This window comes from Pteronotus mesoamericanus, unplaced genomic scaffold (assembly GCF_021234165.1).
Source record: "Pteronotus mesoamericanus isolate MK-2021 breed Mesoamerican mustached bat unplaced genomic scaffold, CSHL_Meso_final scaffold_174, whole genome shotgun sequence".
NCBI classification, from domain to species: Eukaryota; Metazoa; Chordata; class Mammalia; order Chiroptera; family Mormoopidae; genus Pteronotus; species Pteronotus mesoamericanus.
The window spans coordinates 3651115-3677358 of record NW_026555309.1 but is presented as its reverse complement, the minus strand read 5'-3'; the positions used below and the strand labels follow the sequence as shown (position 1 = coordinate 3677358).

The 26244-nt window shown below is 37.5% G+C and overlaps 1 protein-coding gene across 3 annotated transcripts in view; it reads right to left on the bottom strand.

Moving 5' to 3' along the window:
• CHD7 (chromodomain helicase DNA binding protein 7) overlaps positions 1-26244 on the bottom strand; it is a 198051-nt gene that overhangs the window by 62201 nt on the left and 109606 nt on the right. For all 3 annotated transcript variants that reach the window (XM_054590164.1, XM_054590166.1, XM_054590165.1), the window contains exons 3-6: positions 25660-26090; positions 12004-12145; positions 6827-6964; positions 5715-5780 (exon numbers count right to left, since the gene is read on the bottom strand). In XM_054590164.1, the coding sequence (XP_054446139.1) occupies positions 5715-5780; positions 6827-6964; positions 12004-12145; positions 25660-26090 (777 nt within the window). The remainder of the gene's footprint in view (positions 1-5714; positions 5781-6826; positions 6965-12003; positions 12146-25659; positions 26091-26244) is intronic.

Genomic DNA, 26244 nt, shown 5'->3' with positions numbered 1-26244 from the left:
CCGTGCACGTTACTTGATGTGCTACAGCTTCTAAGACATGAATCATTTTAACTCCTCCCTAACCACATGCAGCTTCATTCACAACAACCTGACCCCAAATCTGGCTTTCTGCCAAACCCACAGTGTTAAGTAGACGCCAAGTGTACCATTTTCTCAGGCAGCAGCCAATTAGCAACTGCTCTCCTGAATGCCATATGTATTATTTTTGGCTGCCTCATGGCAACTTTACATTGTGGGTTTTGTAATGTTTTAAAATATTTAAAAGACATTTATTCCTCCATATAGTTAATAACTCTAAACAAGAAACCATATAAAACTAAACCTTGTGCTTACGCTGTAATTTCAGTGCATCACTATTCACAGTTTTAGTTTTACTCAGTGGTACAATTAAAATCTCTCAGACAAGATGTCTCACATACGTAGCAGCCAAATAAAATTAACACTCCAAATACTACGTTTAGGTAAGGTTAAAAATGTGATACACGTCAGCCAAATCAAGAGTGGTCAGATTATCAGTAACTTCTCCCTTGATCCTACTGATTGTAGCATATGCAAAAAGATACGACTCACATGACTTTTAAGCATCTCTTTCAGTAGGGTTTTTTTTTTTTTTCCTTTTGGTTTTAGGCCATTAAACAACTCATAATATATAATTTTCTTCTGGAACATTTGATCAGATAAATCAGGGATGTAAATATAAACACCATTTACAGATGTTTAGGAATTGGTTTTACACTCTTACAATAGCACTCAAGCCTGCCTTGAGGGTCACATTTGGCTAAGCTGCCTCAGAAATGCTGCAAAGAAAATTACGGCAAGTAGGAACAAGACAAAAGACAGATACAGAAGCAAACTCCTACTAGATGACAGACTAGCACAGGATCTTTTCAAAGAGACTAATTTCCCCCAATCCTTAATCTTCAAACTATTGCCAAAGACTGTGTGAACTTAAACTTTTCTTTGAAACTCTCACATGTATCAGTTAAACCTAAATTTGAAAGTTTTCCTACCTGCCTACAGATCACCAGGAAGAAGGCTGTGCTCAGTAGTGTGGTCAAAATCCATTAATATCTGATTCTGCCCTAATGGATCTATAAATGATCATAACCATAAAGCAGCTCCTTAAAAACCAATGTATTTAGAACATTATCTTGCAAAATAAAAAGAAAGGTTTGCTGTGTGCCTTCAAGAGCAAGCAACATAAACCTGGAGATAATTTAGAGATAAATTCTAGCCTATTCTAGTGACCCACTTGACTTTTTTTCTTCTCCCAGCATAACCCCATTTTACTCCTGCATTTCAGCAGTGATTTCAAAGTATGTTATTATTGTGAAGAACTGGAGATTCTGGTAGAAAGGCAAAGGCAGTAGACAACCAGAGAAAATGGAAAACCAAGGTGAACCTACATCTTTTGACGCTTCTCATAGCATATCATGAAATTCAGACCTAGAATGGAATTCAAATGTCTAGTCTACTATTTTTACTTTTTTGACACTAACTGTATTTTTTTCAATCCTGAAAGGGTTTTTCAAAATTATGTATGTTTGAGGTAGTAAAAAGACAAGCTTTATCATTTCTATGCGCTACCATTTCCTGATTCCACTCCTCCCGATCTTTCCTCCTATACTGTCCTTTCCACCTCACTCTAGGTGGTCTCACCATCCCATAACTTCAAAGTGGGCACAAAGCACACTGGATCAACTCTTGAACCCCAGAGAGGTTTTCATTCTGTCTCATTTCTGTTCCAAGAAAACTCTGACTCTTGCAGCCACCAACTGTCTGTCCCTGACTCCTGCTAATATCCACTTTCTTGTCATGATGAGCTACTCTGCTGTGGAAATGTCTAACAAGAGGTCTAGAGTTGTGTTGGAGGAAGCAACTAGGTTCTGAGACCTCATTTAGTAGCACCTGGAGTTCATGCATAACTGTCCCAGGGCCTATTCCTTTTGGGCGCCCCAACAATTACAAGCCTGTGGTTTACCTGACCACACATATTGAATCACCTTCTTGCCCCTAGAACTACAAAGAGAACTGTTTGGTCACCTTTATTTCATATAAATATGACCATGCTGACCTCTTCTGCATTAACAGCAAAACAATGAACAAATGTGTGATAATTCATAGGCACTCAGTAGCATTATTTTAATTATTCTAAATGGTAGTCAGTTTGACTAGCCTCTGGTAATAGTTGAAAACACCTCCAACCCCTACCCTCTATGTCTTTAATTTTCAGAAACTATTTTACAACAGACATATACAATAAATGAGTCAAGACACTATTTCTGCACATACCAAAAAAAATCAAATTTAATCCTTGGACAATAACCATTAATTCTGACAGCTCTCTTAAGTGATTTTATGTGTTCAACAGAATTGTTTGAGAAACACGTATATCTTTTCATTAGACTCCAAAACTACTCTGTCAAAATCTGTATTATTCATATGACAATTAAAGTTCCAAACATATTTAGCCATTTTTGTCTCACTGTTCACATGAACCAGAAACCTTGATGAGGCAATAAAGAGACTCTTCCAGTCACCTGGATCCACAAACGATAATCTTGTAGCCTGAAAGAATGAACAACCTTTCCTAAGCATCTTATTACTAAATTAAGCAGTCCCTCTAGAGAAACAAAGTTACACTATAGAATAAAAAAGAACAAAATATGTTAATACACAAAAGAATGAGAAAGTACCTCAATAAAGTATCAATAATGCAAAGGTATGAACCCATCATATTTCTGGCCCAACCCACCATATACTCTACCTGAGATGCCTAATCATAGGTTCACTTGAGTAGAAAAATAAGGACATCAGAACAAATGTGAGGACAAGTTCTGCCTTCCTTATACTTTTTTGTTGTTGTTGTTACTGAGTTCAGCTAAAGAGTATTAAAACAAAAAACTTGGAATTTAAAGTAAGCTCTTAAAAAGAAAGTATACCATGTAAAGAAAAATAAAGAATTTTAAGGAATACAGTCAGAATTGACTGAAGGGGCTACACAATGACTAAACAGGAAAAAACAAAAGAACTGAACTTCATACCATCCAAAAGTCCACTCTTAGACCTACTTCAAAATTCAAAGACACGTATCAACTATATCCCTTCCACTGGGTCTTACCCACATTAATTTGGGTTTAGAACAACACAGATGCCTGAGCTACCTATGTTTAACATGAGCTGCTGACTTAGGGAGGCTCTGCCAGATGCGCTCTGTGAGTTTGGAGACTCCAGTTCACAACAGATCTTCCTCTGGTTACAGTGATGAGGTCAACTGACTGAAAACCACTAACTGAGTCCCCACTATGTGTCAGCACTGTGCAGGGTCGGTTCTGAGAGCTCACAGCCAATTTCTACAGTGCTGCCAGGGGGAGATAAAGGCACCTTCTCACAGCCACTTCTTCAATTATTCATGGTAATAGGAAACAGAACAGCAGGCAGAGCTAGAATCCACAGGATAATCTTCAATTTCCTTTTGTTTCTATTTTCCATACTCTTCTCCAATATTATTAAAACTGATAACTAACAAAACTATTTTGAGAACATTAGCAGTTTAAAAAGTTAGTACCTGCTCATGTGTACAACCTTCTAATGGTTTTCTCTTGTCCTTTTTATGAAATACCAGTCATTTAAGCAATTTGATGAGTTCAACATCTCCTCTTTACTTTAATTATACCTCAAGGCCTATCTCCCCTTCCAGAGAAACTGTTCCATTCCTTTTCTCTATCCTACAATTCACCAACTCAACAAATACTCCATCCTCATATACATTTTAGTAATTTTAAATTCTTATGATAAGATAAACCTGGTCATTTGTAATTAGTAGTACCTATTCCTAATATGGGTACCTATCTGTAAAGGGTAGTGAAAAGAAAAACAAAAGATTAAAAAAGCTCTAAAGTGAGCAAAACAGAAGGAAAAAAGCACTACATAATGCATAGTCTAAGTAGCTCTGAATAATACAGCTGATTATAATTTGCAACCCCAAACCTGCTGAGTATGCCTGCTGAAGCACTTTTAACTGAATGAAAATTAACATATCCCATCCAAACTACAAGCTATTTACTCAAATAAGTCACTTCAACTCAGTGAAGGGGATCATTTTTTAAAGCATGGGAAGTATTTAAATTTTACGATATATATCTATAATTCACAAACTAACAGTTCTAGAGTCGTCAGTAGGACAAAAACACACACTTTTCTAATGAATTAAATAGTACACATTTCTCCTTGAACAGGTGGGGAAATTTGGTTGAGATTTAATTAATCAAAGAGGAAATCTTCATGTTCAAAGAGTCACCAGATAGCTACTCCATATGTCCCCCCATATCTCCTACACTCGATTTGAATGTGAATGATAGAAAAGCAAACAGTATAGCAATAAGGTAAAGGTAAGTTTACTGCTGGTACTCTACCATTTTTAAGGATCTCTAGATAGACAGTATTATTTAAGTAGTAAAGGTTTCCTATTTGGTAAGTTTGGGATCTCACTTTAAGTCCCGTAATCCCTTCATTCCTACCTCTCTCAATGGGAAGTTACACTTTGTATATATTTTACTTTGGGGGAAAAAACTCTTTTTACATGCCAAGACAATGAGATTGTACTTCTGCTCACCTTGAAAACAAAAAGAAAGAATTGTGTGTTTAACAATGATTCTGAAAGACTGACATCTGTATCTAAAGAAGAGCACTTTCTGGAGATATCAAAAATTGTATGCCAGATTATGTAAATATACCTGGATACCTATGCAATTCTTCAAACTAAATTAAGCGTTTTCTCAAACTGGGCAAGAAGAGCAATGGTGGGATGAAACCAGGAATCTCAATCAGTAAAAGAAAACATAGTGTTACTATAATTCTTTGACACAAAGCATGTATCCCTCAATGACAAAGTCATCAGACTAATGACTGGTACTTACAGCTCACCTTTACAGATGGACATGAATTTTTAATAATTTTTAAGAATATGTCATACTATCTTGAAAAATCACACTGAAAATAGTTCAGCATTTCACCTTTGCACTGACAAAAAGATATTAATGAATATTTTAATTGTATATAAAAAGTGTTATGAAAAGTATGAGAAAACACCTACTCCCAAAATGTTAAACTTCCATGAAGGTGGGGAGGTAGGGGAGGGCAGGGAACCTTCTCCCTAAGGGAGATGAGAGGCTGATTCATGTTTATGATTTTTATGAATATTATTTATGAAAAAGGCAGCTTATAACCCTAAAAGTCCTATACATTTGTTTGAAACTTTTGAGTTTCCTGCTTACTCTAAATGGTGTAATAAAGCACTGGTTGGATGACATATTTTAATTTCATCTGGAGGAGAATATCCCAAAGATTTATATTGGGCTATATATCAGACAGTATAAGAAATACCACCAGAAGTTTTATTTTCCAACAGCATATTTAAAAAATTTTTTATTTATTGATCTGAAAGAGAGAGAGAGAGAGAGAAGGGGAAGAGAAAGAGAGAAAGAAACATCGATTTTTTGCTCCATTTATTTATGCATTCATTAGTTTATTCTCGTATGTGCCCTGACCAGGGATCAAACTGGCAGCCTTGGCATATCGGGAGGTTGCTCTAACCAACTGAGCAACCTGGCCAGGACCCAATAGTGAAATTTTTAAAAGAAATTACAAAGCAAAAAATAATTTAAAGAGTCACACATACACCATAGGTTTTAAACGCTCTCAATGGCGCTTACCTGTTTTTTCACTGAACGACTACTCATGATTTTTTCTACCACTGGACCTTCTGCATCAACAGATTCCTAAAAAATAAAGTAGAACGAATCCATTCTCATGGAAAAGACTTCATTATAAGCTGTAAATGAAAGAAATCATTCCCTTTTTCTATCTACCTCCATACCCTTTAAATTCATATCCTTTAAAACACTGGGTGCAAAGTCAATGGGAAAAAAAATGAATGAAAAGAAAATCTCACTCTGCACAAAGACAAAAGGCAGATCTGTGTTTATTACTTCATGATTATGGTTTAATTATGTGGTCTAGCATGGATCCCTAAAGCTAGAGAGCATTCAGAAACTCCAGCTGCCAAAAGAAAATCATCTCTGCATGAGAGCAGTCAAAAATATAACTCTTCTTCATCTATACCCATGGGGTAAATATACTCATCATTTTGCTTCTGTAGGCAGCTTTTATCTATGGAGGTCACATAAAATATTGCATAACAATCTAACAGCACCCAGATTACCAAATAAAATACAAAACTGCATTTAATATACTTTTCTATGAGTTACCAGTTTGTTAACTACACTACAGTTTCGGTAAGAAAAGGCCATTATTTTTTTTTAAATCTTTACAATAATCAATCCTACATTACTAACCACATTTTACACAAACTATTTTACCCATCATTTACATTGCACAGAGAATAAAGTATGCCCTGCTGGGTACTACAAGGCAGTAATTTCATAAAGGAGCTCTTACAGTGCCTAACAGCAGGAGACAAGCTTGAGTGGTTTATTAAAGTCCCAGAAGCTACAGCACTGAATTCTCAAAGGTAAATTCATCCTCCTTGCATCCTACTTCAGACTCTTCCTCAGCAGAGACCATTTATTCTCCAAAATTGTGTCAAATTACATATCACAGGCTTGTATAAAAACACATTTTAGCGAACAAAGTTTTTGAAAAGATACTGCTGAACAATTCATTTCCCATAGCACGTCAGCCCACATTAGAAGAATGTTCCTTGGCTCCAACTCCAATGCTTCAGCTGAACTTTTCAGGTATCAGCTACAAAATTCCAGTCCATCGTTCCAAATGCAGTGGGAACCACACAAATCTGAATGCTAACCTGCTGCTCTGATTGTGAGGTGTTTGAGGGAGAGTCTCTCCCAGCAGCATCTGCATCATCTGCCTCCTCATCAGAAATCTTGAACTCCAAGTCTTCAGTGTATCGCTTCCTCTTCACCTGCCTGCTAGACCGTCTCTTCTAAAACACAAACCCAACAACGTGAGTTGAAAAGCAATGCACTGATGCACTTTATAACTTCCCGAGATGGTGAGATGAATATTTTTAGAAATTAATCCTTAAAAAAAAAGCTAGCTTTAACCCCGTATATCATATTAGAGATTGTAGTGACAATGAATTTAATGGAAATGGGGGTGCATGTGGGAAAGTGGGGAGGGATCTGCAGTCAGCTGCCTGGGATAGCTGTGGCTCTACTACTCCCGACTAACCTTCAACTGGGAAAAGGAAATAGCAACAAATCTTATTCATTACTCAACGAGTGTACTGCTCAGCAGTAAAGGCACTATTGAGGCTGGGTGATGGGTATAATATTTTCTCTCCTTGTGTACATTTAAAATTTTATCCATAATAAAAAGTCCAAAAAAAGGGAAGTTATTGGAAAATAATCAATTATTATTTTCTAATTATAAAGTTCTATATAAATATTATTATAATAGTATCCAAGGTATCAAGAACATTTCAAAGGGCTTTTTAAATAGAAAACTTGCATTTTAATCTTGGTCCTAAAAGAAACAGTCTCAAATTTCTGAAAAAATGAAGGAATGAATATCAGAATTTATAATGTAGAACTATGAAAAGTAATTTTACTTAAAAAAGTATTTTTTACCACACTGATTAAAATGTAAAAGACTGGTAATAGCTAGTATTAGTAGGATTATTGACAAAATAGGCCCTCTCTCACTCCAGTGGTCAAAATAGAACCTGGCATACCTTTGCAGCACAATGTGGTCGTTATCTACCAAAATTTAAAATATGCCCACCCTTTGACCCAGCAATTGCACTTCTGGTAAGCTAAATAACATTATCTGCAGAATATCTGCAAGATAAATTGTGAAATAAAAAAGAAAAGCAAGTCACATAATAAGTAGCTTTTAATTCTATTTAAAATAACAAACAACCTGTGTATTTATTCATATGTGAGGATCATCAATACAGGGGTGGGCAAAAGCAAGTTTAAATTACCAGCCATCATTATCTAAAAGATAAATCATAAGTAAGGATATGAAATAATAACAATAGCAATAAGAAGAAGAAAATACAAATAATACTATAATTAATAAATAATACAAGAATAAACCGTTTTCTGTACTCACAACTGAAAACCTCATTTTGCCAACCCCTGTATGTAAACTCGAGACAGAGACACTGTATGTCTTCTTTATTTTATGACTTAATGAATATTTGCTAAAAAAAAAATGAATGTACAATATGTAAGTTTTCAATAACAAAAAAATGTGAAAAGGCACACAAGTTGTTAACAGCTATTAATTTGGGGGAGGGGAAGGAAAAGGGTTTTGCACATTTTAAAAATAATTCTATATTGTTTAATCTTTTTGATAAAAAAATTAGTTTTGTCAGTTATTTACAAATGAGGAGAAAATAATCTTTTCATTAATCGGTTGCTACAAAATCTAAGATAACTCTAAAATGAGATGTTTTAAATCACTGATAAATAGAAGAATACAACCTACAAATGAGTTTGTAAAGCACACAAAAAAAATGAAAATATTAAGAAAAGTAACTCAAACTTTTTTCTGAGAATTATGTAATAAAACTTTTCAAAGAGCCTCGTGGATTTTAAAATAGGACAGCCAGGCAGAGAGGCATATTACCCCATCATGTGGACCCCAGGAGGAACAGGCATAGCACCTGTATGGCTAATGTCAGGACCAACAAACGCAAGCACCTTGTCTCAAAGAGTAGGACTGATGTTTTTACTAAGTTTCTGCTCTCTCTGCTCTCAAAACCAGATCTGAGGCAGCTCAAAAAACAAATTCAGTATACGATGACCATGAAAGGGATTGTCTAAGATTGTGAGCTCAGTCTTGCACAGTCATGGCTGCAAAGATACAAAGCACCTTTCTGACACAAAGTATTTGGCGTAACATATTAAACAGATTTCCCAGTGGCTTAGATCAGGGGGAGTTCCTCCCCTGACCCTTTCCCATCAGCCCTGCCCAGAACAGCCAACTCAAGGTCAAAGTGAAGCAGAAACCAGGAGGGGTTCTGCCCTCTGCCATCCTTCCCCACATCGCAGGGGGCATCTTGACCTTGTAGGCTCTGGAGCTGAGTGTCCATGTTATAAATGAGCCCAAGCTCTTACCTAGTGACATTAAATGGGTTATGTTGTGGACCTTAGTTTCCTGGTCTGTAGAATGGGTTAATGATAGTAACTACCTCATGAGTAAACTGGAAAGACTGCATAAGGGAATTCATTTCAAGCATTTAGAAGTGTGCATGGTACATATTAATGCCAAATGCAATTAGTCAGATTAAAGTCATCATTAATTAGCACCACCTTTCCAAAGAAAAATCAGAAAGCAATAAGGCTACAAGGCCTAGCTACTTTGTAGAGCTTTCTCTTTTTCCAAAGCTTATCTAGACTAACTCCAGCTCATGCCCACTTTACCATCCCTCACTTCTCAAGAAAACTGTCAATTTCTTCAAGATAAAACAGGCATAATATCTGTATTTCATTTGCTGTATCAATTTAACTAAATTGAAACAAATTAATATATATTTTCATCTTTATGTCATTACTATAAGGAGTAATGTGTTACTTATGATACAGCTATGATGTTTTGTCAAATCCCCATGGTTGGGGCCACAATGTCACTGTATTCTTCCAGAGCACCTAAACACCCCAAAATAAGTCTAAAATAAATCCGCTTTACATTAAATACCACTCTGATATTAAAGAAATGCTCAGTACAATAATACTTGGGGATTTTATCTTTTTAAATATATATTTGTATGTTGATAGATATAACTTTTACAACAAAAGTTTCTCTTCATAACAAGTTTGTGGTATAAATCTGTTCAGTAGTGATGGATTTAGTGAGTAATGGATACAAGGGTACTTAATGATAGTAAAAAAAACCTAAAATACAATTAGAACTCAATTTTCTGACATTTCTAAGTGTTACATGGCTTCTCTACTTTATAATTGATCATAAGTTCATTTATTTTGGTTATAATAGTTTCTTTTGAAGTTTTCAACTTCCCAATACAAAGTAAAATTACTTATTATAAAATATGCTTTATTATGGTCTGTTAAAACATTACTATTTAAGTGATTTTTATGAATAAAAACGAAATGTAAGAATTACATTTTAACAATTCAAAATTTTGAAATGACAGACTCATAGGTCGACTTGTTAAACTTGGATTGCTTTAGAAAAGCTACTTATTAGTTAAAACAGGTATACTGAAGAGAAAACTTAAATGTGTTTCAACAATCTCACTGTTGTAGTATTTGGTGATACAATTTTGTATTCATTAAAATTATAAGGCACTTACTAGAGTTCAAATAAACCAATCGTAAAACTCAAAAACTTTAAGCCTCTTATGCATGTGCTACAGGAAGAAAGACAATAAACAGAAGTCAGCATCACTTCCTGTGTCAAAAGATACCAAGAAAGGCCTGCCTTCCACATCAGATCTACTTCTTTGGCTACTTGTATTAGCTATTGAACCTACGACAGTTAAGCATTAGCCAAATAAAAAGGTTGCACTGATGTTCATTTGAATTGATTATCATTTTCCTATAACTAAAATGTAGAAGGAAAAAAAAAACAACCAAAACCAGCATTTCATAACGTCCATTTCTGTATTAAAATAGACTTCTAAAAAACAGTAGCAGTATTTGTGACAGAACAGAATTTTCTTGACTCATGTAAATAAATCCTCTTAATATTATCCAAATATTATTGTCATAAAAGTCCTAGTTTAAGCAAACACAATTCAGAGGGGGGGAAAAATCACCACTGAGCATAAAAATGAAATTCAAAATCATTACAATACTTTACTTTAAAGCTCCTTAAACAATTAAAAAAGATATCTACTTACCTTCCCGATATCTTTTCACTGCGGTGTAAAATTAAAGCAAATTACAAAATTAACCCAAACTGCCAGAGGTATTACTAAGCTAGTTACAGAAACAAACCAAACCAATTCACAACACTAGTTCTCTCTCTCCTCTCCCCTTCAGATTTTAGATTAGGCCATTCTGTGAAGTTACAGATATCAGGGAGTTCTACTAAAAAGGAAAAAAAAAATCTGAAATTCTTTAGAATAGAGCTGTATATGACAAATGTTACATTTTGTTTCTAACTTTTAACTGAATTGGTAGACGTGTGTAGAAAGTACTTAGTGCACTGAATGATTAGGAAAAAATCAAGCAAGCTTCTAGGGGCTGGCTTCCTATATTAGCAGGACTCCTCAGTAACTGCTCCATGATAACCTAGATGTCATTCACAGAGGTTACATTCCCAGCCGTCCCAGTGGACCATACTGGCATGCTTCCAGGGAACATAACAAGGAAATAATTTTTAACGATCATGTGTAAGGGTCCCTTACCTTACAGTCTAATCAGTGACAGCAGTGGGCTTTACATAAAGGAGCCTAATTCCCAATGTTTATTTCAGGGCTAGTTTTTCAGCTGATTCCTGTGGAATTCTTCAAAAGTCAGGAGAATCTAACTCTGAAAAATTTTTCAGCATTGCCATCCAAAAAGTCACTAGCTTGTTCACAGAAACCTTAGTATTACAGGAACATATCTCAGCTCTCACCATGGGATAACAGAAACCTTAAGACAAGCTACAGATTACATCTTGTTTGTTCTGCAAAATGAAAGAACTGGTAAGCAACTAAACTTGAGAGAAAATCAGAAATGTGAATGAAGCTTTATATGAACCAATACATTAACAGTATGTTAACACTAACATTTACATAAACATCAAAAGATACATTTACAGAAGTGAAGATTTTCAGTTTTACTTATCCCAGAGCCAAAGATGGCAAAAGCAAGAAGTCAGGGGTTTAATTTCACACTGCCCCCCCCCAGCTCTCGTCACTATGGATATAATGTTCCAGACAACAATAAAGCCATCTTTAAAGCAGCTCTATAACAAAGACAGGGGAGGTCTAGTGTACTTGATATGCGGCTAGAGTTACCCAGGCAGAGTAACCGAGGCTCGGGATCAGAATAATGGTATTACCTGAACACCTGGGTCCTCATCTTCTTCAGGAGGAGGAGATGGTGGGGGTGTTTTGTCTAAGTCTGAATTTTCAGAACCTTCTGTTTTTCCCTTGTTGACCTTTTTCTTCAAAGCACTTGCTTCTGAATCAGGTTTCTTAGTACTAGAATTCAAAGTGGATAACTTAGTGTTCACTTTTTAATGAGGTTTTACACATGCCCCATGCCTTATATTTTTCCCACATTAATAACCCTGAGTATCACTGACAATTGATAAATCAATGCATGTTGGCCATTTATAGTTAAATGGTACTCTCAATTAAGTTTTTATGGCAAAACCCCAAATTGATGACCTTTAGTAAATATCTAACCTAATTAAAAAGAAACTGCAGGAAAAAACTCCTAATACCACACAGAGTACATTTGTTCCTCTAGACAATACAAAAATCCCTGCCAATACACCAAGCAGGATGAAAAATCAGATTATGAGGTAGTTTTGCTGTGGAGTATTTGATATGCAGAATGTTTTTAAAAATTGTCGAGGAAAACTAGAATATAATGATCATTTCTCTGTATGTCTTGTAGATAGTTATAAATACTATTTAATCCTTTTTTGACCAGTACTATTAGGTGTCCTCTTTTAGATCATCCAGGTCCATTTTTATCCAATTTATAACTTTATGAAATATAACAAAATATATAGCGATTTCCTTTTCTACCTAATTTTAATTAATGCTGTGTTCTTAATTAAAAATAAGTTTTATTCTGGTGCCAGGAATTTTGTGAGGCAGTCACAATAGCCTTTTTTATAAAAAAAAGCTAGGTCTCTGAAATACAAAAATATAGCAGAGCAACCCCAATAATTAAAGTCCATGTTCCATAGTACATTTCTGTCCAACATTAATAGGATTTGAATATTACATAACTCAAAAGTCATGGATGAGTTCTACAAATTTTTTAAATTTACATTTACCATCACCTTTTGAAACTTTGGAATTCTTTTAAAACATAAATGCAGTGTTACCTTCCACTCGAATATCCAAACCTGCCCCAAGATTTTCTAATATTTATTATCATTTGTTATCCAACATTTAAAATAATACAACCTCGGTAATAATTATATTTATTATTTCTAGAAAGCCTAAAATTCTGATGAAATTTTAAAACTAAAAATATTATTTTTAAAAAACTTTTTAAAAGTTTATTTACTGAAGTTTGTAATTCCCAGAAAAGCATGCAGACAGAACACATTAAATAGCATTTTTCAGCCTCAGCTACTACAAAAGGAAAAGAGACCAAGACATCACTTATTTAAATAAAGCATGTGTCACATAAAATATTTCAAAAGTATTTGTTAATGTAATAAAGTGTTCATCACACACCTAAAATGTATTTTAGTAATGAATCAATAACATCTTGATAATCTGAAACTAGTTTTTAAGTACTCAGAGCTTGTTTTCATTCTGTTTTGTTAACATTTCACATAGTAAATAGCCGCATAAGGAAATAACTTACAAGTCAAGATTATTGCAAATGGAAGTTTGGAGTGCTTTTTATTTAAAAGCGAGGGGCAGGGGGCAATATCCTAAAAACTTTAAGTACCCAAAAGATCCATGGACAGAATATTTTTTAAATTAAAAAAAATCCATACAACAGTTCCTCATCCAACTGTCCTAGTGTTTACGATACACATGGACAGAAGTCTCCCCCACTATGAGGCTCCATTTCCAGCATTTATTTCCGCTCTAACTGCCACAAATTATACAATACTACAGCTGAACGCTGGGCCCCTTCCCTTTCATCTGCACGCCAAGAGCAATCAGATTACCCTGGTAACCAGCGGTCACATGACCAGCACCTGCTCTTTTGGCTGGATGCCACTGACTAAAGCCATCTGCTTCCCTCAATCAGCTTTCAAACATTCTCAACACCTGCGCTGCAGTGTTTTGTGGTTTCTTTTATCAAATCAGTGCAAAACTGCTTCCAAAACTTTACATATTTCTCAAATTTGTTTAAATCAGAGGTAGGCCTGTCAGATTTGAACCACTGCCAGGTAAAGTAAGTTGGCAGCGAGTACTTTCCACAATGACCTCTCTACACCAGAGTGAAGTACACAATTTAATTTAGTGGGGTTACTGCACCCTGTGTGAACTATCATATAGGAGTAAAAGGCTTACTGTCCTGCAGCCCAGCAGAGCCCAGGTTTGATGAAATATCAATTTGCTGCAGGAGAGAGGCACTAATGATTTTCCATCTGCCCTTCCCAAGAATGAGCTACATGGAACCCCCAAGACTGCTAAAAGTTGGACAGTACCTCTCCAAACGCTTAGACAAAAAGCCTATAGCCAAGGGAAGCACTTATCCCAGATCTGATTACTGAAAGATTTCTAAACTCATTAGACCTTGCACTATTAATGTTGCTCAGAGACAGCTAAGCACCTCCACACTAATGTCTTCTCATGATGCCAATAAACAAGCAAAAACAGACTAAGAAGTCAAAGAAAACTACAAAATCTTCAGTGTCCACCCAAAGACATTACAGTCAAGGACAAGATGGAGCTATTTAAATTAAATGGCCTTTGCTACTATTCTGCAATAAACTAATTTGGTTTTTCAACTAAGTGTCATATAAAAACTGCTTTGCCCAAAAAAGGCCAGGGTTAGAATTTTTCTTTTAACAAATGAGAGTAATGCAGATTGGTGGTGAGAAGAGTACTTGGTCTTTTCACACTCTAACTCTGCCATTTGTCACCTGTCTGTGACCTTTAAGTCATTTTCCCTCATCGTCAGTTTCCTCATCTATAAATTAGGTTAGTATTTCTATCTTCCTCCAAGATTTATTATAAAGTTTAAATGAGATAGATAATGGATGAAAACCTTGTCAGGGTCCGGTACAAATGGCCAACACCCACACATCTGGAAGACAAGCAGCTGGGAGGTCTGGGAACATACTCTCTGGCTCTGGCTCAAACCTACTTGAGCTGAATCAACTGCAGAGACTTATGAACAGGACCCTACTTCATCGTGATCACTTCATCTAAGCAACATGAAGAGAAGGAAAGTCCTTTCTCAACATTCCTCAATGCTAGCTAAAAGAACAAGCAAGCAGGCCACTCCTCTCCATACCCATGACCACTGTTTTAGTTCAGACACGTCATATTTCCCAGCTCAACCTATGCAGCTGCGTCCCAACCACCTCGTCACTCTCATGGTCCCCGGGCAGGGTTACCCATTATCAGACTACTGGAGAAAAGGACACATACTCCACATTCCCAGTCATTACTTCTGTAAGGTTCAAAGCTAGCCTTGTATCATGTCAAATCCAAGACATAGCCATACAGAAATTCCTCTTCCAAATTATAATTTGGAAAGCTGGAATGCAAGAAGAGGGCAGCTTTTCCAACTAGGGATAAAAAAATGTTATTAAAAAGGAATGTCCCTTAAATCAACACAACAGTATTGAGGATGAGGCCTGAGTAGCCTGGCACAGGCACAGAAGCTGGATACACCTCCCACAGCTGCAGTGATGGCTCTGCAGAGCAAACTGTAAGCGAGGGCTTCAAGAAAGGCCAGGTGTGTGTGGGGAACACTCTCTAATTTTGTCCTGAATGGTCTCAGCCCCAGAGAAATCATGCCGCCTTCACTCCTCTCCTAACCTGCTGCTCTGCCTCCCACATGTCCTAGCTCAGTGCCACCAAAACATTACCCACAAGCCCATCCTCCACACATCAGCAGAGTGACCAGTTAATGCAAATCTCACTTGATCATTCATCTGCCTAAAGTCCAATCCCATATATATAAGACGGAGATTCTCAGCACTGGCCTACAAGGCCCTCTGCGATTTGTGCAACTGGAAACATTAACTTTATTTTTCTACTTTTGCCACACCTCATTCAGAGAAGCATTTTTTTGGCCACCGCTGTCTGGATCAGTAAGACCTCACTCCTCCTGCGTGCCACAAGATGCACCCCACCCAGGCATATTTAAAATACACAAAATTTGGTACACTACTCTAATGAATTAAAACAAAAGCACGTGCATGCGCGTATTTGTGTCTCCATCCTGTAAGCTTAAGAAGAGGAGAAACTGCCTCTTATCTATCTCCATATTTCTTAGTGTCTGATCGGGTAGGTTCCTATAAGTGTTAGTGGATTAATTTAACTAAACAGTACAAGTCACAGCAATTACAACACATGTACTGTACTTATTATGGCCAGGCACCACTCTAAAATGCTTTTCTCATTAACTTATTTAAGAAAACCCCACGTAGATTCTATCTTTATGGTGAAACATTAAGTCCAGTAAAATGGGGCTAAAGTACTACCAAAATAAAGTGAATCTTATCATTTTTCAAAACCAATATATCTATATACTTCCCCTCCCTACTCACAATGTACTTTCATTTCCTGATCCTTATCACCCGTCATTACTGGTGCAACCCAGATACAGAGCCACCCACTCCTGAAGCCAGACAAGCCCTGTGATGTTGGAAGGAGCACATTCTTCTGAGGTGGTTGCTGGCAGTTTTAAGGACCACTCTCCCTTCTCCAGCTTTGCTTACATTTCACATTTCATTATGAAAGTGTGGTCACACTGGTGGGCAACTGGGTGTGCTTATGGTCCAAGTTAAATGACACTTAGGTCACCTCGGCCACACTAACCTCTCGAGTTCTGTGACTACCTTCAATGTGATCAAAGCATATACCATCTTGATGAGAACTCAGTGAGAACTTGGTAAGAAATAGCATCAGGAAAACACAAACTTTGTATTCAGGAAAGAATATCTGTCATATGGAAGGGCATTCTAAGGCATCTACCCTAAGGAAGAATTCAGAGTCAGCTTATAACTGTAGGAGTCTACCACAATGGGCTGAGTGATACCACCTGAAATGGGATCGAATGAATTCACCTAAGCTAAGATACAGCACATAGATAGCCAATCATTTTTGGTGAGAAACAGTGCAGGCTCTTATAGCAAGGCTTTATATGAAGGGACAGAACTTACTAGAAAGCCAACTAACTGCCCTGATTTATTACAAAACAAATGTAGCGAAACACTGATCAGCATCAGCCTGAGGATCCAATTCCTAGAAAAAAAGAGAAAGAGAAAGAGAGGAAGGGAGGAAAGGGAAAGGGAAAGGGAAAGGGAAAGGGAAGGGAAGGAGCGAGGGTGGGAGAGAGGAAGGAAGGAAGGAAGAAAAGGAACCCTATTGTGGAACCAATGTGATGAGAAGACTATGGTCAGTTAATGAAGATGTCCGCACAATGGGAGTGAGTTCTCCATCCAATGGACCCTTCAGATGGGGTAAATTAGTGAAGATTTCCATCACTAGGGAAAAATCAACCTTGAGGTTTGAGTCATACAGATTGATCAGATTCGTTTTCAGGGACTCAAGGCAAAATGCCATACTACAATCTTTTCGAAGAGCAAAAGGTATTGAAGCATAGCCTCTTACCTTAAAACACCTCAAAAAGTGTTTTAAAAAAGAAATAAACCTAATGGATAAGCTGCCATAATAAAATATACACTAAACTGTTAGGAACAATGGCTCGATGCTGGTAGACATAAAAGCATCAAGCCTCTCAACTTAGGAATATAGGACTTTCCTCTAAGTTTTTAATCAATGAAAATGAAAAAAGAGGCAAACTAAAAAAGAGACAAGATAAAGTAGTAAAAGTTTAAAAGGCTCAATTAAGGCAACATGATTAACCCAACAAAATAAAAATTTTAAAGTTCTAAGACTAAAATAAAATTTAACAGCTAAAGTAGAATGCAATAAAATGCAGATGACAAATTAAACTAATATAGTCAGTAAGAAACATAAACTCTGTGGCACAGACAATAAACCGGAAGGTCAACACCTGCACACTAAGGCAGTAAGAACTCCCCAAACAAGGCCCCAGGAGTCTCAGTGGATGGTCTCTACAAAGCAGCCTTGGGCAGAGGGCATCTGGGCAGGATTGGGAGACAGGAGCAAGACCCTTGGCCTGACCCTTTTAGGCCTGCCTGGCTCAGGCACAGTCAGCCTTCAGGTGCTCTGAGTCCAACACCCACCCCATCACTTCAAGCAGGTACCTTGCCACCTACGACTCCTAAACCCCACCCACAAATTCTTCACTCTACTCTCCTAGTTGAGAGAGAGAAAGAAAGGGCGGGGATTCTATTTTTGAATAGCAAACATGATTTCAGTAACAAATTATTAATACTTTGTTTTTTCAGTTCTCTGAAAGTCAGTGGAACACCTCTAAACAAATCATTGAATTTAAATTGTTAACTTAAGTAGCTCTTATAGCATCAAGTACTCTCTAAATACATTAACTATGCTAAATTTTTAGGGAAAGAATAGCAAAAAAAGTTAGAAAGATAACAAACCTAACCTGTTTTCATTTAAAAATGTGTTTTTTCAAACTCAACCTGCCTCACCATTACATTTTGCAATAAAACTTCCCAAGGATGAGGAAACAGAAGGTCAAACAGGTTACCAGAAGTGGAGTCTAGAAGTGGAGCCAGAACCTCTCTGATTGCAGAGCCCATGCTTGAGTCCTCAGACGGGACCACTGGCCTCTAACCTCAGGAGATCTCCTTAGGAGTCCAGAGCTGGCCTGGCCTTTTGCGGGGTATCCTTCAGGCCTCAGAAACCTTTCACAGTAAATTGTCTTCTGTTACCTGGGACTACCCCTGGGGAGTCTTCCAATAATATTAGGGCCCTGTCCTGAGGCCAGCTACAGCGCTGATCATGTTTTTTAAAAATGAAAGCAAAACAAGGTACAGTAAGAAAGCTCTGTCCTGGCCAGGTGGTCCAGTTGGTTGGAGTGTGGATCCATACACGAAAAGGTTGCAGGTTCAATCCTCAATCAGAGAACACACTTAGGTTGTGTATTTGATCTTCAGTAGGGGTATATGTGGGAGGCAACCAATCAATGTTTCTCTCTCTCTCCCCCTTCCTCTCTCTCTAAAATCAATAAACATAGCCTCGGGTGATGATTTAAAAAAAAAAGAACGGGGGGGTGGGAGGCCACTCTCCTGAAAGAGCTAAGTCCATTTGTAACATTCTAAAGGGAAAACACAAGACTCTTCATGCAGTCAGGAATGATCACCTATAAGGTTATTGAGTTCTGCAGACTGAATTAAGATCTGCCAGAAATAACATGGAAAAAGAAGTCTGGTTAGCTAATATGTTACCTGACCACAGAAGCCCAACATAAACATTACGCACTTTGGCTATATAGCACTGTAATGCAACACAAGGAACTGAATAAATTAGACATTGAAAAATGATGCCAAAAGTATGCCTTTCGATGTCCTTTTACTATATATAGTATATTCTTCCAAGTGGCAACAGTAGAGCAGATATTTGTCTGCTTGTGCCAAATTCTAAGATGCCATTCTTATTTATGCACAGCATTCCCATGACCCAGGAAGGGTGGCAAGTGCTGGTAACTCTGGCAGTCACAACCACCCTCCCTACATTCGTAATTATATTCTCTGATCAGCCAGTCGCTAATATAGCAAATGAGATGTGCTGCTCACCCACATTTTCATCAGATGCCATAGGTAGGTGGAGAATTAAGCAGAGCAAATGGTAAAACTAACAAGGAGAAACTATCACCACCTTCACAGGGGAAGCCTAACTGCCATGAAATTATAATGTTCCTACAGGAATCAGGGCTACATATAAAATTAGCATTCTAGTGGAAGTTCAAGGGTATTGTCTTTTCAACATTAAAAACAAAAATGAACAGTGCCCCTTTTCTTAATTCACACTCTCCATTTCCCTATTTAGCATTTTAAAGCTAAAGGCACATAGACGTCTATGTAAAGGTGGCTGAAGTGAGATCTGGCATTTCAGATGACTGATGCGCTTGCAGTGGTTTCCACAAACATTCAATGACTCAAAGGGGCCTTTATCGAAACAGAAGACAACCAGCAAAAAAAAAAACTTACATATCACAGAAAAAAATCTTGCATTTGTACAGAGCTTCATACTTTTCTAAAGCATTTTTATGCATAGACATTTTTAATAATTTTAAAAATCACTTATGAATCCTTCTGCTCTTCATCTTCCAACTCTAACGTTGCACCCACATCTACTATGGGAACACATGCCTCATCCTAAAATTCAACTTAACAGAGACTTCAAAGGACTGTGTCTCCAGGAAAATCCCCCTCAATATCCTCCTGCTGCCCATGGCCTCCTCACCTCTCAACTTTCATTTGATGAAAGCTGAGAGTTGAAAATGGGATCTACATCACCCTCTCCCACATAAACCAAAGTGGCAGCAGGCCACTGCTTTGAGGTCACTGAAGCTCACTGACAGGGAGAAACGAATTTCCAGCAGGCCCAGTGTGGTCCACTAGGCATCTAGCACCGAGCTTGAGTTAGCAGACGAGCTTGAGTTAGCAGACCTCGCTTTTCAGGGTCAATGTGGCCAGGCATTCTCTTCCCTCAAAGAGTGTAAGCTGAACCACATGAAGTCAAGGACATTAGGGTCTCTACTAAAAAGTGGCCGACCACTCTCCCTCCCTGCTCATTCAGCCAATTTAAAACAAATCAGATGGATGGAGGGCCACAATGTGGCTTGCCAATGGCAATGAGAAGACTGGTGGTGGTTATTCTGAAGGAAAGATTTGGAGTTTAAAAGACACAATGACCCCTTTGACAAAGAGAAGGTAACCTTTGAGACCAGCAGAAAAGAGGGCACCTGGTCCTGTCCCTGACCTGGAGCTTGGATTTAAAGAACCAAAGACAGGGCAGGCAGGGCAGTGGGCAGAGATGCGTAACACTCACGGGCACTGTTTCTTCCTCATTCCTCTCCAGCACTGAAAGGACTCAGGAGTCCATCCTGTGACCACACGTGAAAGAAGTCAATACCCTCTCCTGCAAGCAGTGTCCAATAATCTAAAGTCTTGGATCAAGGCTAAATCATAGCATGTTGAGTAAAAGAAAGACTAAGAAATGAGGGGAAAAAAATAAACTATGGGTTTAATTTACTTTATTGCCTATGTACCCAATGGGAAAGATCTATCTGGGTTTTTCTATTTATTGGCAAAAGGAGTTTAATGGTTTGCTTTTGCATCTATTGCCTCCAAAAAAATTTTACATGTACAAGAGCACACTATAAAGTATGTATTAGTTCACCAAAACATAACATCATTGGGCTTGCTGGCTGAATAAAAATATTTCTTGGGTAAAATGCTGCTACTTTCTTAGATCATCATTGAGGAGACAGTATCTGAAAAGCTAGGTTCCTCAGAATGGAGCTCCCAAATAAATATTAATGATTATGAGAGAGTAGTTTGCAAAAAGTATACTTCACATGTTTTTAGTATTTAATATATTTTTTTTAAAATAAGACCAGTATGTTATTTTTCCATCTAAAATAAAATATCTTGCACCCTGGCTGGTGTGGCTCAGGTGGCAGGGCGTCATCTCTCAAAGTGAAAGTTTGCTGATTCATTTCCAGGTTAGGGCACATGTCTGGGTTGCAGGTTTGGTCCCCAGTCAGGGTGCCTACAAAAGGTAACAAATCACTGTTTCTCTCTCACATTGATGTTTCTCTCCCTCTTTGTCCGCTCCTTCCCCTCTCTCTAAAAAAAAAAAAAAAAAAAATCAAAAAGCACATCCTTGGGTGAGGATAAAAACACTAATAAATATAAAATACAACACAGTATACTAAAATAAAAAATATCTCCACTCTTTAGTTTTTGATTATCTTCAATGTCAAGAGTGGAAAACAGCAAGGAACAAGACATATCCCTAGAAACTGCATCAGAAGCAAGTCTCCATGGCTTCATTTAACTGAAGCTTCAGTAGTCAAGTCACAATCTTTGGCCAAGTTCCCTTCTTTATGTACACTCAAAGAATCTTTATATAGCTAAATGGACCCCTAAATCCTTCAAGAGTCATTCAAAGGAAGTACTTCCTCCAAATTCCTGCTCACTTCACAAGGGCCATGCATACCCAACAGAAAACGCATTGAAAAGAAGAGTGCAAATCCCCATATTTCAGCTCCGTGGATCCCTCCATATGCAAAATGGCATCCTCTCAGCCCACAAATGTCTTCGTTTTTATTTTCAATATTAACTGCCAATATCTGAAAGCTGTAAAGACACCTAGGGGGAGTGCACGCATGCGCACGCACGCGCGCGCGCACGTAGGAAAAATATATGCAACAAAAAAAGGAGGGATAAAAGATATGTTACAAATTTAAAAAAAGGGATGTGACCCATTTGTCTTATCATTAAGATTTTAAACATCTCTTTCTGAAATGCTAAACATCTTTTTTCTGTTTCACTACCATTCTATGTAACAGCTTCTGGGCATATTCTGTTAGGTTCTCCTGCACAGGCAAGACAAATGTAATTTTACTTTGGTTGCCAAAAAGGCCAATTCACTGACAATGGCCACAAATTCAAGCCTCAGCTACTTTATAGAATGAGGTGGGATGAAAGGTAGTTAGAAGGACACCATAAAGGCGCACAAGGAAAATCAGCTCCACTGACAACAGCCACCCCTTCTCACAGCCTTTATTACTACAGAGCGTGGGTGAGTGACATAGAATAAGCTCTCTCCCTGTCATAGACACAACACAGAGAGAGCCAGACCACCAGTGGGTCACTTCTATCACCAACCACAGCATTCAAAGGGCAACACATTTTTTCATAGAACCTCACCAACGATATGGCACACAGGCTGAACAGGAAAGATGTGAGTGGTTCTGCACTGCATTTTTCATTTCACTTCTCTTTATTCCCTCTATTTGAGCACTCTGTAGGAAAATTATTTTCTGTATAAACAAATTCATCAAGTTAACTTATTCAGGGATGGAAATAACTGGTATCATGTAACATTTTGCAAAACAAAATTGTCACTGCTGTATTCCAGTGCTTAAAAGCAGGCTGCTATGGCAATTCAACCCCAGTACTAACATAACCCAAACCCCCTATTACCTTCATCACTGCATATTCAATTTACATAATTATTCTGCTATGCTATTCAGAATTTACATGTAGTTGTATGCATTCTACTTATCCTTGCTTCAGGATGCTATTTCCTTTCCAGACTTAGCAGAACAATGAGACCACAATTGGACATACTCAATTCATCTAACCAACAGAAACGCTGTGGTTCAACAAAGTAATGGATTGGTTTGTTAATTTACTGAAAATCTCTATTCCATTACCATATTCCTGGACAGGCATCCCCATTAACAACAGGACAGCCTCTCAGGAATGTCCCTACCACAATTCATTGTAAATCAGCAAGTGGTCCTGCAAGTGATCAAGTCACCAGGGCCAAGAGAGGTGCCACCAACTCTTTCAGTGCCCCCTCAACATGGTCTCCTGAGCCTTTGGGCCATGTGACATCAGCTCCCTTTTCACTTGCATGTCTCCATACACAAGTGTTGCACTCAAGTATTTTCATACCACTTGGGGAAAACCTATAGGTGGCATCAACTGAAACTACTAGTCAAAAAAAAAAAAAAAAGAGAGAGGGAAAAAAGAAAAAAAAAAAAAAACGACTAGACTTTCTTCTTAGGTGAAAATAATCACATGCCCTTCCTCCTATCAAAAAGCATGTGACTCTAGAGCAAAGCCATTACACAGATTCAGCAATGCCAAAATGTACTCCACACAGACAACTCAAACTTCAGGATGAGCAGCTGAGACCATGCCAATAGTGCCTGTGTTGAGGTTCCTCTACTGGATAAAGATAGGTCTGTATCTGTACCAAGGAGGCATGGGTGCCCAGCACTTACTGGACTTGATGCCCCAAGTTCCTAAGACTTGTTTAGTTGTTAGGGAAATTGTAATAAGTTTCATTGTTAAATATAGCATTATAATATCTGCCCCAATATATTCTAGGGTATGCTAACGTACCTTTTTAAAGCGAGGGCCAGTTCTACGTACACTCAGAGCTTGAAAGAATATACTTGGAAATTTATGCCCAGGTCCACAATATAGTGGGTTTTTCTTTTCTTGCTTATTAACTTTTAACATTAGGTGACAGACTCAAAAAATTAAGATAGAAGCTAAAGAGAGATACATCTTGAGGCTAAAACTAGTCTTGGTGCTCTATTTTCTGAGCTCTCTAAAGCTTCTTTAGAACACAGAGTCTCCTTATGCATTAAAAAAAACCATGCTTTTCAGATTTTGCTTTGATGTCTTTCTCCAAAATAAGCACATGCTTTCTCCTTTCACTTGCACACTACTTAGATTTAGGCAATTATCTATTTTCAAAATCCTTCATAAGTCACCCAAATTCTAACCAAGTCCTTCTTGCTCAGACCCGTAACATTAACACAGTACCTATAAATAGCAAGTGATTCATGAAATATTTCTTAAATGAAAACTGAATTTATAATAGGTTGTGAGTTTAGAAGGGTGTTCATAAGGAGAAAATAATGACTTTCAATTAAAAGACCACATAGTAAGGCATCAAAGAACATTCATAAATAAATGAAAATACTAAGTTGCCTATAAGATTGAGTTATTGAATATAATTCAGTTATTCTGACACCATAAAAAGTACTGATGGTAAAGATTTTTAAATGACTATGATTCAGACTTTCAAAACACTAAAGAATAATGTATTTAGGTCTGTTTAGGTATTTTCAGCAGAAAGTTGAAAATCCAAGTTTGTTCTTTCACTTTGCAGCATCTGTAGTCACAGAAATCATGTCCTCTCTTTGTGTACCTGCACATGCACACACAGAAAGGCCTACAAGAGGAGGTTTATGGGCCAGCAAGCTCAAAAAGTTCACACTGAGCACATGAATCACAGAACTGAGCATGCATATGCACACGGGGGTAGGAGGTGGAGCGTGTTTTCTAATGGAGTTTGCAAACAGGTTCAGATTAACCAAGTCTGACCATACTTCCATCTGGAAACTATATTTTCTAACATGAGCCATATTCTGAAAAATAGATTCAGATGTTTGGAACTGGTTCAGAACAGTTGTAAGAAATGTTCAGTACAAATGAAAAAAATTAGTCTTCAATGTCTTCTCCTCTCAGCTTTTCTTACTGAGTAAATATGCCTTCTGGGGGGTCAGAGAGTTGGTGGGGGGAGTACAAAGGGGAAGTATGGAGTGAAGGAGGCTCTTTTCTAGAACCTAAACTTCATGCTCTTCTTGAATGCATATCTAATGGATAACTGCCATTTGATTTCTCCCATGTTGCCCACTAGGATTTCAACCCTGCCCCTGGAAGCCTTACCCCACCAAATGGAGAGAATTAATTCTCCTATTTCAACTTTTGGGAATCAGGGCTGAAAAACTTTGTGAAATATAATGACCTGTCTTGATTATATAATCCTCCTTTCCCAGTTTTGCACTAGTAAGGCTGTTGGTCAGTACTTAAAAATAATTATGCTGGTGACTTAGCTCTGTTTTTTAAATGACAAACTTTCACAAAATACAAGAAAGTCACTTTAAAATAATATTTTTTCCCAGTAGAGTGTAAAATTTATCAACCAAATCAATAGTTCATAATAATTGACTCCTCTAAATTTCAGAATGCATAAAAATTTTAACTTTTTAGTTTGGACATTAGAGAAAGAAACTCGACAGTGATAATGACAACCAAAGTGCTCCCTTCTCTCCCTTCCCCTACCCCCAAATCACAGGCTGCTCACTTCTGAGCTGTTTGGTGACGGTGGTTCTGCACACAGCCTACCTTGACTTTTTGCTGGGCTTGGGTTTTGGCGTGGCAGTTTTTGCTTTCTTTTCCTTTGGCTCTTTGGGAATCTTAGGGGCTTTTGGGGTCTTGGGTTCCTTGGGCTCTTTTTTCTCCTTGGGTTCTTTCAGTTCCTTCGGATCTTTTTTTGCCTTCGGCCTTTTCTTTTTCTTTTTTTCTTCTTGAGACCCATCTAGTGAATTTCTATTTAGTTCTTGGTTATCAACCCCACCAGGGAAGTCATCTTTACCAAAACTTTTATTGGGATCGTCTGCAACAATGTGGTTGTTTTTCTTCTTCTTCTTCTTTTGCTGTGGCTGTTGCTCTATTGACGGCAGGTAATCCTCACTCTTCACTAGCTGAGTGTTCGGTCCACTAACCTGAGTCATATCCGGCACTGGTTTCTCTAGAAAGGGCTCCGATGGAGAATGCTAAGAGACACAAATAGGAATTGAAATTAGTTTATCATTCTTCGTAGTGAAGAAAGGAACTGAAAGTTACTGGCTGGTGTTTCTAAAACTTACTCTATACTCAAGGTAGCAAACATTTTACCAACTATATAGTTATAAAATGTATCATTTTCTC